Source organism: Vidua macroura, chromosome 1, assembly GCF_024509145.1.
Source record: "Vidua macroura isolate BioBank_ID:100142 chromosome 1, ASM2450914v1, whole genome shotgun sequence".
In the NCBI taxonomy this organism is placed as follows: domain Eukaryota; kingdom Metazoa; phylum Chordata; class Aves; order Passeriformes; family Viduidae; genus Vidua; species Vidua macroura.
Genome location: NC_071571.1, coordinates 116,423,857 through 116,442,180, shown reverse-complemented (window position 1 = coordinate 116,442,180; position 18,324 = coordinate 116,423,857). Strand labels below are relative to the sequence as shown.

At 39.6% G+C, this 18,324-nt stretch overlaps 1 protein-coding gene across 1 annotated transcript in view; it reads right to left on the bottom strand.

Annotated features, from left to right (window-relative positions):
- Window positions 1-53: 53 nt before the first annotated feature.
- The window catches only part of LOC128808572 (uncharacterized), a 141,960-nt gene continuing 123,689 nt past the window's right edge, over window positions 54-18,324 (bottom strand). Inside the window, exons 5-6 of the mRNA XM_053979888.1 lie at window positions 15,799-15,869; window positions 54-247 (exon numbers count right to left, since the gene is read on the bottom strand). Of these exons, the coding sequence (XP_053835863.1) occupies window positions 61-247; window positions 15,799-15,869 (258 nt within the window). The 3' untranslated portion in view covers window positions 54-60. The remainder of the gene's footprint in view (window positions 248-15,798; window positions 15,870-18,324) is intronic.

The following is an 18,324-nucleotide window of genomic DNA, read 5'->3' as shown; positions in this document are numbered from 1 at the left end:
CGGTGCAGAAACATGTACATTAAGCACAATGAATAGCCGATGAATCCTGGGATCTGAGCGTTAGCAGCAGTGCCTCATCTCACAGCTCATTAAATAGCACTGCGTTTCTCTTTTAAAGGCAGCCTTTGTAGGGCAAGGGCACCCGACACAAGTCCGTATTAGTCTGCTCCGCTGGCTCCTTTCTTCTCGCTGAAAGATGTGGGAGTCTTGCCGTCCCCTCCGCGCTCCACGAGCGAGCGGCAGCGATCTGAAAGGCAGAATAACCAACCACACGTTAGCGGGAGCGCCTGACATCAGAGCGATAGCAACAGCCGCCTCCCGGCCCTCCTCTCCCACCGCCGCCCGGAGGCTGCTGCTGCTGGCGCAGGAAGGTAGCGCTCACGGTGCCCCTGCCCCGCTCCTGCCCAGCACCCCTCTGCATCTCACAAGACATGTATCGTTTGATATTTACACTCTGAGCTTGGATTTAACAAAATTACATTGGGGAAAAAAAAATTCCAAAAAAATTAAGCCTCATCACAATACAGCCATAGATTTCTAGAGGGAGAAAGGGAACCAGAATGAGACAATTCAGGGACTTGAAGCCACACATCTCCCAGTAAAAAAGCACTTTATATTAATATATTTGTCTTAGTTAAGTAGATTTGTGAACATGTTTTATCTCTAGCCTCCAAACATTTTTCTCCTTATAGGCAACATACTGTATAAATCTCAGCAATCAAGTGTATTTTCCTTGCTCATTAAATTGTCCAGAAAACAATCTGGTCTAAAAAGCAGAGAGCAAACAGAGACATGAAGAGTTTTAAGTGCAATGCACATCTTTCATTGCTAATCTAATATAGAATCAACAAATAAAACCAGGAGATGTCACTAAATCCACCAATTCCAGTTCCTAGTGTGTTTGAACATTAGGATCCATAACACTGGTGCTCCAGCAATAAAAGAAGGCCTTCCAAGCTCTCAGGATCACCTTACAGGCTTAACAGACAATAAAAAATGGCTTTGGTTTTTTATGTAAGATTTTGGGAACATGCAAAACCATGTAACTGGGTTTGAAAAAGAAGAACTTGTCTTCAACATGTAGATATTATAACTCAGGTTTTCTATCGAGCAGTAAGTACAAATGAAATTTATCTTCATCTAAATTATTTTAAGGTTTTATCACTGAGATTGTCACAACAGTCTAAAATCCAACACCATGGATGATACTACAAGTGCTGAAATAATTTTCCCTAAACGAGGCACTGAAGGGCACTTACCATGGAATCTACTTTTCAAGCAGTGATTTCGCTAATGGGTCTCATTTGTTTTATTACTGCCCCATTAATCTATGCTGCCCTCTTTAATATCCCATTTCTACTGTCACTGTGATCTTCAGGGAGAGAAAGAAAAGCAGCTGCTACTTCTTCACTCAATCCTAAAGAACACAGAGCAGCATCCTTCTCTGTGATGTGTTGCTTTCATGTTGCTGTCATCCTATGTGTTCTCATCCATCAATACCCAACTTACTATTACAGGGTTTACATTGTTTTGAAAAAAAAAAAAAAAAGAAAAAAAGAAAAATCCACCAAAAAAAAAAAAAATCCAGCTGAACAGTAAAAACAAAACAACCTCAATCACTGATGACCAGAAACATGTGATATATATACATTAAATACTTATTATATAATACATATTATCCAAGGTCAAAGCAAGCAAATAAAATATAAAAATGCTATAATGAGATTATAGGAAAAAGCTGAGCTTTCTCTTGAAGGCTCACTGTCACAATCATTCTTCAAATACAAACTAACATATTTAGGTGGGTGATAAACCAGACACAGATTCAGTGCAATTGAAAGGGTAGTGACATGTTAATTAAGCTTCTCTTTCAATGTTGTTTTATAAATCCTAGTGCTAACTCTTCAGCAGTTTGACTTCCTGAATTTAAACTAAGCCTCTCTGAAAAAGAAAAAGCTTTCCTCATTTGAATTGACATATTTATTGCTACTGTTTTGAAATTAAGTATGAAACTTCCAAATGTGCAGAAGGCAATTCCAACTTGCATCTGCACACACGCTTCTCTTGCATACACACAAAGCAAATCTTTCCACATTGCCAGCTCAGAGCTGGATGGCTAAGTGCCTGTACAAATACCCCACTGATGCGTATATTTAATACTTGTGTGCAGAAATCAAGTCTGTGTGAGAGCAGGGGCTTTGTCAAGAGGAAGAAAACCCCACAAACAACCGAGCTCTTTGTACTTAACACTTTCACCCAACCAAGTTAATACTACTTGAGTAAGCAAGACAACTCTCCTGCTTGACCACAATCATTAAAGGTGACCATGGTCCTGTCCCTGAGGACAGCTGCCAACTCCATTCTCCTCCTGGTGAGTGGTTGCACACACCACTAGAGATCAGAGCTATGGGAACAGAGGCCTCCAGCTTGAGGCTGCTGTTGGAAGTCTTTTCTCAGCATTTAACAACTTTCTCACTTTGGATAGCTTTCATCAATGTTCAGCAAGCGTTGCCCAGTAGGCTGAGCATCCACATTGGCTTCAACACCACACTCAAAAGGAAAAAAAAAAGAAGAAAAATAAATCCCACCATGCATGCGTGTTTATCTGAGAGAACAAGTGTGCTTGTTTGCAAGCACGTATGGAGCCAAGTGCCTCAGAGTCAATGGAAATATGCTGCAACTGGCAATGTGCTTCAGGCATGTCTAGAAAGAAAAGCAAGGACCTGGTGAGGAGCCAGGACAGAAATGCCCACTTGAGGCAGCACAGGGAGCCTGGGGGTAACAGCCAAGTGGTTACGTGGCCAGCCATGGAGGCTTTGTACCTGTGAGGCTGCTGCTATAAATTAAGTAACATACTGCTATGAAAAGGAATCAACTTTTTGTCCATTGTTTAAAGAACATGCAGCTATGAAAAGGGATCAACTTTTTGTGTATTGTTTGAATTGCTCCATTTCACTGAAGTGCTGCATTTGAATATCACCAGAAAGCTTATTCAGTATTCTCATCTCAGAGAGATAAAAATTACAGATTTAACCAGGTACAATTAAAAAAGAAAGTGTGATGAAAGAGAGGTAGATGAATGTAAAATCTAATGAAACTTCTGCCTGTGCCCGTGATGGCTGCAGCCTGATCCTACTGCTAACTGGGAAAATGAGTTCAATTCCTACCAGCCTCTCTTCTGTCCATGGGCACCTGAAACACCACAGCAACACTACAGAGCCTTCCTACTTATTAATTTTATTGTTAATGATAGCGGCTGAGAGCAGCAGTACAGCGTAGTCTCAGGAACACTTAGATTCCAGTTGTGAAAATCATCACTGCAGCAACCAGGGCATAGAAATGGCTTCTTTTCTGACTTAAACTCCAAAGAAACTCACTGCTTAGGCATCTGAATTCCCTGTTGGGTACATCTCTGGTACCAGTAACACCCTGCAGAAATTCAAAGGCAAATAGGTTTTCTTTACCCACTCCCAGAAAATGTGTGACATATACCTAGGAACCCAAGAAATGTTCCTCTCTCTCTGTTTACATCCAGAGGTCTGCTCTATAGGTGCAAGCCTTCTGAACTGTGTTTTTCAGGATTTACTCTGGATTTCCATTAGTGCTCTTCCTTACAAAATTACTAGACTTAAGAAAGTATTTCAAGAAAAACAAAGTCAAAAAACTTATCCATGCTTCAAACATAGTTCTATTTAATACCATGCATACTTTAACAAAATCTTTCTGAAAGGTCTTACTGAGCTCATCTAATATCCCACAACTGTTGCAGACCTGCTGAGTAGAATACAAAATGCACAAAGTTTTGGGTTTTTAAAGCTGCATTTTCAGCCAGACACTTCAATTCAGGATTCCTTTGTGGCAGAGGCAGAGATTCAAAGCACTTAATTCATTCTAGGCATGACAATTTAATCACTCTTGAGTCCATAATATGTTTGTCAGATATTCATATTTAAATAACAAATGCACTATCTGCATGATTTAGGGGAACACAACACAGCCTAGAGCAGCAATAGCTACACAAGTAACATTAACTACAAATAAATCTCCTATAAATATTCTGTCTTTACTTTAAAACCAAGGCAGTAGGAAAAGATAAACTATGCAGAAACTTTGGAATCCCAGGCCCATATATTCTAAATATGCAGTTTCTTGAAATGTATGAGAAATTTATGAACAGACCCCATCATGGCAACTATTTATTTCTAGTACTATTATGAATACAATAGCATTGTACAATAATAGAGTTCATTTTTTCCTCTCATACCTAAAACTGCATTCTAAACACTAAAGACTGAATGGTGTCAACTGACAGTAAATAACACACTTCCCTCCTCAGTTCTGCGGTGTCCTGTACCTCCTACACATTTGGCCACGTTTCACCCAGTCTTTGTCTAAAAGTATCTACAGGAAGGCATTACATATTTTAGCAGTATTCAAGTTACAGAAAAAGCAGCAAAAAGCCATGTGAAAATGTGGTCCAAATGAAATGAGTGAAATTTCTGTCCTTGACTTTGGTGAGGACATTGCTTCGCCTGACAAAGTTACAACGAAGCTCATTCTCCTTATTCATCCCTCTGGGACGAATCCCTCTGGTGAAGGGATTGCACAGAAGGGAGGATGATGTACAGTAGATAAATACAATGAAGGCTGACAGCCTTTACTCTGCTTTCCTTGATATTTAAAGGCCTGTGTCAATTTTATTTTCCAGGTGATAAAATATAACTACCACTACTTCAAGATGCACCATAAACATGACATAAATTCCAGTATAAGTAATCAAGAAGTGGCTGCAACAGGACTGAAAGAGATCACAAAACAAAACCTACATAGGAACACAGGACACAGATGGAAAATGTCAGGTTCCTCTAACACCTGGGCTCACTTCAGAGCTGCAGGCCCGATTATGAAGGTACTGGTACTGTTTATTTAACAGTCCCTGCAAAGCCTACAAATGAGAGCTTCACTGAGAATGATGGGCTACAGGTCTGTGTGCTGAATTATACTAATATGTATGCCTAAAACTGACACAAGTTATTTTGTGGATAATTGTCATTGTAAACCTCACATATATATGTTACTAAGTTAAAAAAAACTAGCAAAGCCTAAGTAAACTTGGCTGAAATTGATAAAAGGTCATCCATATCCAGAATGGCAGCAGTATTTAATTTTTTAAACCAATTTTAGATAAAGATGTGTATGTTGTGTAGTCTTGGTCTCATATAATATTAACTGTCAAGATAAAGCATGAGGAGATAAAATAGTCTTTCAGATCTACCATGACTCAAAATACTAATGAAAGTTCCTATTTTCAATTCTGTTCCTCTCTAAAACATGGTACAGGGAACAGTAAGAGCAACAGGCATCTCTTCAAGTATACATTTAAACATTCAAAAGGTCATGAATAATGTGAATACAGTGATCTAAAACTAAGAGTGGCAGAATTATGTAGGCAAGAGAAATTTCCACCAAGTGGGAAGGTAGTAGCTTTGGCAAAGGCAGTCACTTTTCACTGCTGATGTGTTACTTCCAACCAAAAAAACCCAAACTACAACTAGCATTGTTTGCAATAGCTTGCATAGCTGAGCATAATATGGGCTGATATATTTATGCTAATTCTGCTTTGCTCTTACATCAAAGGCTTTTAAGACAAAACTCTCCATAAATACAACAGTGTCACCACTGAGCACTCTTTCTATTTCAATGTGCAGTGAAAATTATGAGGCTTAAAGCAGGACATTGCCATAACCAGAAATGCTACCACTAAGCTAAAATAAACTGGTTTAATAAAACTATCTAAGCTAAAATAACTGCTGGAAAATCCATGGAGGTATGAACATCTGGAAAGCAGGAAAGCAACCTAGAATCTATACTTATATACTAACCCTGTAATGTCTACCTAGATCTCACTGGGAGCTGGAGAGAGATACCTCTTTGAAAGAAAAAACTTTAGAAAGCATTTTGCTTGTTTTTAGTTCTGAAATCCATCACTGTCATCTCCTACCCAGTAGCAGTAATCCACTCTCAGTGATGCTTTTGGGTTAAATACTGACCTAGAGATACCTCACAATGATGAAAACTCTGATTTCTTTCAACAAGCTGCATAAATGCACATGAAAGCCCAGAAATGAAATTCCCCTTTCTTCCAATGAGACAGTACAAACCAAAATAAAATGTCTTACTATTTAGAGCAATACTACAGGCTGTGTTTGTAAAGCTGTAGTGGAAAAAGTGGAAATCAGCTCTGTTTTCTTTGGACTCCTGTGTTGCTTAGACAGCATTGTGTCCTTTACAATAATTTCAGTTGCTCATTTAAACAAAACAAAACACCAGAGAAGGGCCTAAAAAATATAATAAGGAATATAATATTTTACTAGTTTTGTAGCCTTAAGTAAGTATTTCTATTTCAGTGTGCATTTTATGAGAATGATGCTCTAAACACTTCACAATTTTTAGGAAACACCCTTACTGCTTCTTCATCAGCCAGTGTCAATGGTCTCAAATCTAAATTGCTTTTATACTTTTAATTCTACATCTCTCCATAACCATCATGTTTTAACCATTTACAGCCTCCTCCTTACAACAAGGCCACAATTCCCAGTTTATCCTGTGGTCTCCTGAGCCTATGCAGTTTTCCTAGGATCTTTTATGCACTTTTAGAGAGCAACACAATCTCCTTCTTCAATACAAGATACTTGTCTCTGGTGTTCAGTTACATTTCAGAGGTTCTTCAAACCCTGATATAGGTCCCTGCTGTACCAAGTCCCCCCTCCTTGGTCCCTCTTCTCTGGAAAAAAGGGAGGCTTTTACTTCTCTCCTACTTCTGCAGTAACTCCTGCTCTGCTCTGATGGAAGGAGCAGTGCTATCTACACTTTTCTTTTCTTTTCTTTTCTTTTCTACTGATAGGAAAAGCTAGCATCTCATCTTCTTGCTCCTGGTAGAGGTCTTTCACAGCCATGCTTGGATTTGGCATCCTGGTAAACCACCTTTTCCACCTTTTTTTCCTGGTAGTAGCGCTTCCAGTGTGTGGAGAAAAAAAAAAAGTTAATTGGGGGTTCACTGCTGCAAAGTGGGGGGAAACAGAAGGAGGCAGAACAACAAAATAATTTCAATTATGAAGCTCAGCAAAAAATGTTTTAAATGGAAAACTTTTCATTTTAGTTCCCATCTCAAGTCCATGATAATTCTTAACAAGCCCACTTTCAGAGTGAGACATATTTTAAGCCACCAAAATCTTTATGGCAATAGATTCCATAGAAATCATGCACTTGCAAAAAAAGGAAATAAAAATCTATCTGCAAAAATATGGAGATACACCTGCAAAACACCCTCCTTCTAAGTATTACCACAGACACATCACCTCACTAGCAGTACTTTTAGGCTCCATTACCCACGTGGTCCCCCCAAAAACACTGCCCTATCTGGTCCTCAACAACAGAAGCACAAGTCTCATCAGTAATCATGCAGCTGGGAAATAGCTCAGTGACTTCTGTAGCATCCCTCACCAAAAAAATTATAGTTATTAACTCACCTACAAAACATACATCTTGATAGCAGTATTTTCAAAATGCCAATTCTGAGCCATTTGTCATGGCTGAGAATGAGAACTGAGATAAATAAAACATAGTTCTAAATCCTTTAAATGTTTGAAAACTTGTATGAATGTTAAAGCACTCTACTGCAGCACAGCAGTGCAGCTATGGGATTAGACTTGGCCGTAATTACACTATGGAGTAAGCCCTAAAACATAAACCACTTTGGCTTAGAAGAACTTTTTATTTTGGAAATACTAAGAAATCAAGCCAGATTTAAATGGATAAAGTGCAAGTAGAGATTTTCAAAATGAATGTTGATATTAAATGTGAAGTGTGCCTAGAAACACAGCCTTGTAGTCAAAGACTTAAGGACCCATGACCAGAAGATTTCTGTAGGTTCATCTCCTTCATAGCTACTGCTGCATGGCAACATCAAGCTGAGCCTTCAAAATTCATCAGCACTGAAACATACATATCTAAAATGACAAATTCTGTGGGGAAACAGAATCTCTGCTCACCATTTAACTGGCAGCAGTACTCATAAAATCTTGGGTAGCTGATATTTAAGCTTAGATCTCACCACAAAGCACATGTTCCTCTGCCAGCACTTTCCCCCCTCAACTAATACATTGAGAATCACTTCTGAGCTCTTCTGTCTGCCACAAGGCCTCAGTTATGTCCTGAACATCAAACCAAGGGACATTTTCCTCATGTCCCATATGACTTCTATGGCTGCCCAACTCCCCTGTTTCACTTCTATGGAAGCGAACTGTGAAAAATCTGGAATGATCATGAGCATGTGGGATAGAGGCCATGTTCAGGGAAAGAGGCCCCGTGGGCACAGTCTGAGCACCCATGCCACCTAGCATAAGTGAAGTTCTCATTTCTACTAAAAGACATGCAAGCAACTAAGCCTAATGATAATTCCCAAACTGTAGAAAAACCAGGGATCTCCTCTCTTTAGTCATCCACACTGTCTCATCCAGCAGGTACCTGTCAAACCTCAAAACACAGTCAGAGCTGGGGAGAATGACAAACACGTCCTCCACTAGATTTGGAGTCCAGACTGGAAGCAGCCTTCCAGGGCAGATACTCGAAGTACCAGGCTGTATCTTGTATTATACAAATGTCTCAAATGTGAGTGTCAAGGGTGCCAGACTATTTCCAGTAGTGCCAGTGACCAGGATAAGGAGCAATGGCCAGAAACAAAAACAGAGAAAGTTCCACCTCAACATGAGGAAGAACTTCCTTACATTGAGGGGGGCAGAGCACTGGAACAGGCTGCCCAGGGAGGTTGTGAAGTCTCCCTCTCTGGAGACATTCAAAATCTACCTGGACACCTTCCTGTGTCACATGCTCTAGATGACCCTGCCTGAGCAGGTGGGTCAGATGAGATGATCTCCAGAGGTGCCCTCCAACCCTAATAATTTTGTGATTCAATATGTAGGGACAAATCCTTTTCCAGCACTTTCTTTCAAAGGCTTCCACTTTAAAACAAACAAACAAAAAGTACTTGCAAGTTTTCTTTAAGAAAAGAGCGAGAAAAGACCACATAGGGTACTTGACAAGGAAATTGGGTTACTAACCCTGCTAACACTGCAATTAAATAATTTCTAGCAAGTAGGACATTTCAGTTGAAATAGGAAGACCAATTCAGCTCTTCCTCAGGAGGTCAGAAACTTGCTCCAGTTTGGGGACTGGGGATTTGATCCAATCTCTCATTTCTCAAAAGAGTTCAGCAATCTCTGATTTTATGTACATAAGCACTGATGCCAGCTTGTTCATGTGGGAACGGCAAAAATTTACCTGACTGTCATAAAAGCCACAAGGCCCTGAAATAACAAGTTGCCATGTTTAGACTCTTGGTTATTGATGAAAGTTCTCTAAAACTGTTTACAATGAGAAATACATTAAAGGAACATAGTATCATAGGTATGAACAGATTTTATGTGAGAAATAACCATAAAGCCACAATGAAAACAGCTTCAGTTAGACATTCTCCTGCAGTTACTCATCTTGCAAAACTCCACAAATGTTCAAATACATGAAGATCCAAAGTAAACAAATACAGTTCAGAAAAGAACAATTCCAACAATTTATGCAGTGAAAAAAACAGAAACCACAAAGAACTCTTATAAATGGGAAAAGACATCATACTTAAGATTTCCTTTCCTTTAGAGATGTATATAGTAAAAGAATCTTTTGAAAATGCTTATTTTCAAAGTTTCAAAACAAAGCTTAATAGCACCTTCCTGAAGTTTCTTACGTGTTGTGAAAATATATTTGAAAGAAATAGTGCCTAAGCATACAGAGTATTTTTATAATACCTGTCAAGATTTTAAAAGCAAGAACCCAGAAAGCCACCTAATTATTTATATTTAAATATTTTCTTACTTTAACAGCTTGTTACATGGAAAATTCTTTTTAATAAATTCTATACATGGACACAAACATTTAATCTTTAGAAATAAATATTAAAATAAAGCTAATTAATGTCTGCTACTGATATTAAAAACTTACAAAGCCACCTTTAAAAGGCAATACAGTAGGCACAATTAAAAATTAGTATGGTAAAACCAGTACCATTAGAAAAATGATAATGTTCAGCCAGGGGGATACAATAGAGCGGCCTAATTCTGAGAACTGTGGACTTTGAGCTGCTCTTCTGATTAGTTGTGGGGTCTTGTTTGTCAAAACTCTTTGCATTAAACAGCCTTTTCTGTAACATGAGATACTACTGCAGTAAGGTCAGCATGGCTATTTAAAAATAATGTCTACAAATGAATTGCCCTGAGTTAATGATTTCTAAGCATTACAACTCTATGCACATTAAATATTGCATATTTTTTTCTAAAATAAACACACTATAAAAGTTTTGACTATGTAAAAACAAATCAATTATTTTAAAAATCATATTTGGAAAAAAAAAAAAAACAACAAAAACAAACCATACATGATTTACAGCAGCGTTTAAGGGCACTGCAACCTTCAGAGCAACTCCATGAATCATTTCTTTCATTTTTGAATGGTAAAATTGTTTTTCTCTAGATAAGAAGACATTTTCCCATACTACAGGATAGTTCATTCCCCTTCTCTCCAACCTCATGTCTAAAGGTACATGTTGTTAGACGTCAAGAAAGAAAACTGCAGGCATGCATAACATTATGTCTTGAAGATGTATCTGCATATTACAGAGTTCTTCAAACAGATGGTTGAACATACCAGTTTTGGCACTGGAATACAATGCAATTTATGTCTTCATTGCTATGATGATGTTGCAATTAATGATTATATCTGTATAACTCAACACAAGTGCTACACTTGTACATGGTCACACGGCTGTGTTTGTAACCCCTCAGACATATATGAGCATTGACTACAGCTGTTGAGGTGTTTGCTGTTAGAATACACTGAATATATTTTCTTCTTGGTTGCTGTATAAATACGTGCCACAGATCTTCACAAACTGTTCACAACCCATTTAACTAGAGATGAACATCCAGATGTCAATGAGCATCCAAACTTTTGCTTAATATGCAAATTTGACACTCAAAGTGGGCTTTGTTTAAATAATTGTTTAATTTAATGACTCTTCACTAAAACAATATTCTTGAAAAGCCTCGTTTTAGAAATCAGACTGTCCAGATTCTTTTGAATGGTTTTTGCCTATCTGAGGATTTTGGTGAAGTTATGATGATGATGCTGGAAATTCTTCCTGACCACCAATTTTAAGAAACCATAATATCCTCACCATCTTAAAGAAAACACAAGTTGTATTGAGTCATGACCACTGCATTTAATTAAATGGAGAGAGGAAGGCAGTGCAGGGAGTCCAAGAAAACAAACAAAACAAAATAAACAAACCCAAAATCTGGAATTGTGAGTGTGGGGACAGACAAAAGAAAAGTGAGAAATGACAAGACACAGAGAGGAAGAAGAGCAATGCTATTAACCAGGCAAAGAGCAGAGAGGAGAAGGTGTTGAGAATAGAGAAAGAGGCGCTGAAGAGCGAGTTAGGAAGCAGGAGTAGATTACAAGGATAGAGAAGGATTATAGAAAAAAGGAAGAGACAGCTCAAGCTCTTTTCCTCATCTCCTTTCTCACAGCTCCTATGTCCTGCAGAAGGAACAGAGCTGGCATTAAGGGCATTGTGGAGAAAGGTGAAACTCTCAGTGAAGCAAAGCTTCTGCTTACCCAGACCATTTTTGGGTTGCAGAAGAGAGCCACATCTTCTCTCTCCCGCAGCCTCTGTGCCTGGGGCACACTGTCTGCTGAGTGTAGAAGGCTGGGGGCAAAGGAGCTGGCACTGGGTGGTTGGCAGGAGCATATCACAGGGGGATACCAGGCTCAGAGCACCACACACTTACAGGATGAAAATGCATAGTGGAGTAAATCCAGCAACCACAAATACTGATCAGTCAATTGAATGAGTGTGGAGGTTTGCTGAAGACTCCTCAGTAAATTCTGTTCTTTTTGGCAATGCTTCAGACCCCTTTCACACGCTGACTGCATGACCAGATACACATCAGGCTTGTCCCTGGGGAATCCTGAACTAGGGATGCTCTCTACCCTGTCTTCACAAGTGTCATAGACTATTTATTGCTTAGAAAGTTTGCTTAAACTACTCCATTCCTGCCCTCCCTGAGAGTATCAGACTACCCCAAGATTGCTACATATCCATTCTCCTCTAAGATATGTGATACACAGCCACACTTATAGATGTCCCTTCTTCTGTAAACAAAAGTAAATATCCAAACTGAAAGTTAAATACAGGATTGATACTAGCTGCCCAAAGTAACATACAAAATTCATCCCAAACCCAGAAAGCAGATAGAGGTAAGCCAATCTTGTATCTGCTGCTTCATCTTCATTAAGAGATGAGTATCAGCAAAGTTTTAAAGTAGTTAATTGAAACTACTTAACCCTGCATGGCAGGGTTAAGATGCCTAAAGCAGACAAATAATGGGACGCAGAAACCAAGGTGACAAACCTCAAATGAGGACACATGGTGTCTGTTTTCTCATCTGCTCATGCCTGCTTCATAAAGGTAACATCCCCTGCCCAGCTGCTCTGTCAGCACACCACCCCCACCACTGCTGAGAAACGGGGTCCCTCCACTGAAGACGTCCCTCAGTCCCAGTTCCAGCTCATCACTGATCTGGACTGGCTTTAAGGTATTCTGTAAAAGTTAATGAAAAGGGAGGGCTGGCTGTGTTACCCCAGCCAGGACAGAATGCTGCTTTCATCATAAATCATAAATCCAATTTTTTCTGTTGACAAAATGAGCAATATATTTCCAACAAAACTACAGACCTGAACACAAAACATTGAATCCCATTTCTAAGATGGCAGAAATAAATCCCATGCAGCACAACATGAGGAAGGTAAAAATATGAAATGTGACTGTAAAATTCGTGTAGGTTAACTTGTGATCACAAAAATTAACAAAGATCTTTGAATGCTCCTGGTTCAGTCCACGGCACAGCTAAAATGGTTTTGCTGCCTTAATTGCATACTATGTATGAAACCACTTCAAAGATTCTCTCCCAAATTTGCCCTAAACCAGGACAAATACATATTTGGAATTTCAAATTCCCAATTCCTCAGCTGACAGAAATGGCTTCTGAGATGATTTTCACATTCGGGGAACAGATTTTTACCCTTAAATTAGCCATGAGTACTCTCAGACTTAGCAATTTGCCTTGAAATAAAACAGCAGTGATAATTGTTAATTTAAGACCCCACACAATGCAAATTTATGTTCTGGAGCCAAATATGCTGATTGGAAACAGATGAACATGAAATGCCTTTTACTGAGCAGAATTAAAACTAAGTAATAGTGAAGTGTGTTGCTAATTTGACACATGGCACATCAGACATTGATTACTGACTTTTTTTTCTTTGCTACAATGAAATACCAGTAGTGCCTTATTAATCTTTCAAGAATTTTACAACCATTGTTACCAAGTGCCACATGTTCAGCTCCTGTCCTCTCTTGCCTTCATGGGTTTCAGTTTACTTGTACTCACCAATGATGAAGCTACTCTTTCCATTATTCCTGACACCTTTTGTTTTGGAGCTTTAGTGACAAAAATAAAGATTTTAAGCTTTAATGCTCATCTTCTGCTCAGACCTTGAGATCAAGCTCAGAGCGTTGTGGATGGACTTGTGCCTGAGGACTGGAAAAAAGCACCCCAGCTTTCAAAATGGGCAGGAAAGAGGATACAGGGAACTACCAGCCAGACAGCCTCACCTTCTTCCGTGGGAGGATGATAGAATGGCTCATTCTGGAGGCCATCTCTATCCACATGGATGACACAGTGCTCAGGAGTACCAGTTTATTTCCTCACTAGTATCAGTTTAACACCTCACTAAAAGTAAATCATCCTTGACCAACTTGATTGCCTTCTGTGATGAAACAACTACCTGGATGCAAGGGGGGAGAGCAGTGGATATTGCTTACTTTGATTTCAGTAAGGCTTTTGACCCTGTCTCTCACAACATCCTCACAGGCAAACTCAGGAAGTGTAGGCTGGATACCTGGACAGTGAGGTGGATTCAGAAGAGGCTAAACAGCAGATCCCAAGGGTCATAATCAGTGCCACAGGGTCTAGTAGGAGGCCTGTCACCAGTGGTGTCCCCCAGAGTTCTATACTGGGCCCAGTACTGCTTAACTTGTACATCAGTCATTTGGACGTAGGGGCAGATGCCTCCTCAGCAAGTTCATGGATGACACCAAGCTGGGAGCAGTGGTTGATTCCGCAGAGGGCTGTGTGGTCCTTCAGAGGGACTTGGCAGTCTGGAGAGATGGGCAGAGAAGAACCTTCCAAAGTTTAACAAGGGCAAATGCAAGGTCCTGTACTTGGGGAGGAACAACTGCATGCACCAACACAGGCTGGGCACTGACCTGCTGGAAAGCAGCTCTGCCAAGAAGGATCTGGGAGTCCTGGTGGACAACATCTGTCCATGAGCCAGCAGTGCCCTGGTGGCCAAGAGGCCAAAGGTGTGTCCTGGGCTGCATTGGGAAGGACATTGCCAGCAGGTTGAGGGAGGTGATCCTGCCCCTCTCCTTAGCCCTGGTGAGGCCACACATCTGGAATGCTGTGTGCAGTTCTGAGCTCCTCAGCACAAGAGAGACATGGAGCTCCTGGAGCAGGTCCAGCAAAGGGCAATAAAGATGATTAAGGGATCGGAGCATCTCTTTTATGAGGAAAGACTGAGAGAGTTGGGCCTGTTCAGCATTGAGAAGAAATGACTGAGAGGGGACCTCATCAATGTCTATAAGTATCTGAAGGGAGGGTGCCAAGACGATAGATCCAGGCTCTTCTCAGAGGTGCCAAGCAACGGAACAAGAGGCAACAGGCAGAATCTGATCCACAGAAAGTTCCACCTGAATATGAGGAAGAACTTTTTTACCAGCAAAACTTCTGTACTAAGCACTAGAACAGATTGCCCAGAAAGGATGTAGTCTCCCTCACTGGAGATATTCAAGAACTGTCTGGACAAAATTCTATACCATGTACTTTAGGATGACACTGCTTAAGCAGGGAGGTTGGACCAGATGACCCACTATGGTCCCTTCCAACCTCATCCATTCTCTGATTCTGTCTGACTCAGTATTTGGAAAGTAGTAGTAATAACCAATTAAGTAACAGAAAGCTCTGAAGTATTGAGGCTACCAGTGCTTGTTTGCACTGAAGGTCTCTGTTACAAAAAGCTAACGCAACTTACTGAATGGAAAAACAGTAACCAAAGTACAGGCTGGGAATAAAGGATGGTAAAAAGCTTGGAACTACTGGAATACTTCCAAAAAGGAGTCAGGTAAGTAACAGAAATAAATAGAAAGCTCTGGAGGACCAAGGCAAGAAGTGTTCACTTGCACAGGAGGTCTCCATTGTAAAAAGCTGAAACAAATTTACTGAATGGAGCGACTGCAACCAAAGTACATATTGGGAATAAAGGGTGAGAAAAAGCCTGGAACTACTGGAGAACTTCCAAAAATTATTCTGCAACACACACATGGCTGCATGACTGAGGCCAGCAAGAGAAGAGAAAGCCTCAATCTTTCTGAAATGGCATTCAACTATATACTTGCAACTAATGAATCTGCCAACCCAATGAACTAGTAAAGGTGGAGAAAGAGAAACTCATTATCAAAACATACCTCCCAAGACAGCAGAGGAGGACATAGTAAAATCAATCTGGAATTGCTCTCCTTTTATCAACCTCTAGGAAAAAAATGTGCATTTTAATTCAAAAACGTACCTGTGAAAGCAGAATGAATGCCAAACTCTTGTCCACACTCCAAACAGGGGAATGTGATGCTCCAGAGGATTCTGAAAAAAACAAAAAAAAAAGACAAAAAAAGGCATTAAAAAACCCCAAAACACAACATAGCAGTAACACTGCAGGTGCATGTACGTCAGTGTTGAAGGTCATGGAAACAGGACAGCAAGGCCAGTCCATGCCAGGAGAAGGGAGGGGAAGAAGTGCAAGGCAGCCACAGCAGCAATCGGGACTATTTCACATGAAAGGCGAGATAAATGATGACATCAATGTGGCTGAAGCCTATCAGCTGTGTAATAATAACAACTAATTAAAAGGTCATTAGGGAAGCCTCAGAACACAAGCTTGCACATGACACAGTATCTGATGTGTGAGATGAAATGCGTCTGTGCTGGGGATAAGTGAATAAATGCAACCAGGGCCAAAATGTCAAAATGCAATTTTTAATTCACTGATCAAGGACAAAAAAAAATGTGATTTTAAGTTCTTGTTATAGATAAACAATCCATTTTGTTGTGGTTTTAGCTATTTCCAAATAAAGAAGAGAGAAAATACTGCAAAGAAAAAAACACAACTCTGTTTCTATGATAAAAATTTAGTAGGGCATGGAATCAATGTCAGCTACTTTACAAGTAACTGAGGGAAAGATATCAATATGTAACTGCTAGTGTTATTTTAGGGCAGCTGCTAGTTGATTTTGACATGAAAATATGGAATCTACAGTGATGATATATTTTACCTTACTCAAAGTTAAGGCCAAAGAGCAAAATATTTGTGTGCTCAAAACCCCTCCACACCTCCCTTGCTGGAAGGGATGACAGGATATGTTCCAAGCTAACAACAAAAAGCATGAGAACTCTACTCTTTAATTTTTATACGTCTATATGTAAAAAATTTGCCTTTTTTTTCCTTAGTCTTTTTTCCTTTTCTAAAATATTTATTTTAGACAATGCTTTTTAAAACATGGCAGTATTGTATTTAGAAAACACTACTCCTATCTAGTCAATCAATACATCTTTCATTTCATATGCCACACCTTCTCCTTTTTCTCCACAAAATTATTACCTACTCTTTGGAGTTTTAAACCAGTTATTAAAGTCCATGCAGAAAAAAACACATATTTTGTGTCACCTGCTAAAAATGATTGCAAATATCTTCACAATAAATTGGCTGACAGAAAAGCACATAATTTTAAAATTTTGAGATAATTTTCCTGCAATTAAGCATTTGCGTATGCAATAGGTAAGGGAAAAATAAGTCAGTGTATTTCTTAGGGAGGAAGACACCTCTGCTGTGGGACACAGCTTTCTACACATCTTTTTATGTGGAAAAAAAGACAATGGTGGAAGAAGGGGAGAAGCAGTTTTCTTCTCTGCTGTGAGGCTGATGACAGCCAGCAGAAGGGGAGAAATGCCAAGCTAAGGAAGACCCACTATCATAATGGCTTTTAAGAGAGCTCCAGTACACAGTCACCACATAAGTGCATGCACAAGAGTTCTCATCTTCCCATACCAACAAGAATACACTTTTAGTTTCTAAATGATACAAGTATATAGACATAATGACTAACATACATGTGCTTTATTCCAATAGTAGTAATTCAAACAGACACATTTATGATATGAATGTCAGTGTGAGCTATATAGTGAAATATGTTGTTTAGTGAACACCAGTGTACACTATGTTAGGAATGTATAGCCTATTTTATCTTCTAAGTGTTATAAAGAGGTCACAGTAATAAAAAGTGGAAGTATTAATACTGAAGTAGTTATTGTAGAGTGAATTGCTGGAATCCTCTGGTGCCACAATAAACATGCTGCTCCAGGTCTCAAGGATTTCCCAAGAAGGTATCCATTAAATCGTGAAACCACCAGGAAAGCACACACCACACATGGGCTTCACTGAGCTTGGTTCTGGACCCAGGACAGAAATGACTGAAGAAGATATACATACAAAACTCAAACAGATAAATATTCTGTGGAGCTTTCAGTGCAAGACTGGTTTCATCATTCATGCCATGGAACAAAACCCCAATGATGCTATTTACCATCTGCAGCAGCAGTGTGCACTGACAAAACTGTCAATGGATAAAGCTTAAAGAGTAATGGGGAGGCAGACCAAGTTCTGAATTAAGTTACAGACTGTATAAATTCTTCAGTGTAACACACAATATTCTCATGCATGGGACCGTGAAGCAGCAGTGTGGACAACTCTCTGTGAGGACTCATGTCTCTGCCAGCAGGACAGCAAATCCTCAGACAGGTAGCACTGGTAGATGCAGGATGAACAGCTCAAGGCAGAACCATGTACTAATTGCCCTGTTTAATCAGATGAACTGTTCTAGTAATAGATGTCCAGTAGCACTTTATCACTCCAAGATAATGCCCTTCAGCAACACATTTCAGACAAATCTCTTAATCAACACAACACCCTTAACACAGCTGAGAAGGGCCACATACACCACAGTGAGTATTTTTAAATATTAACATGGAACTGCAAGAAAAA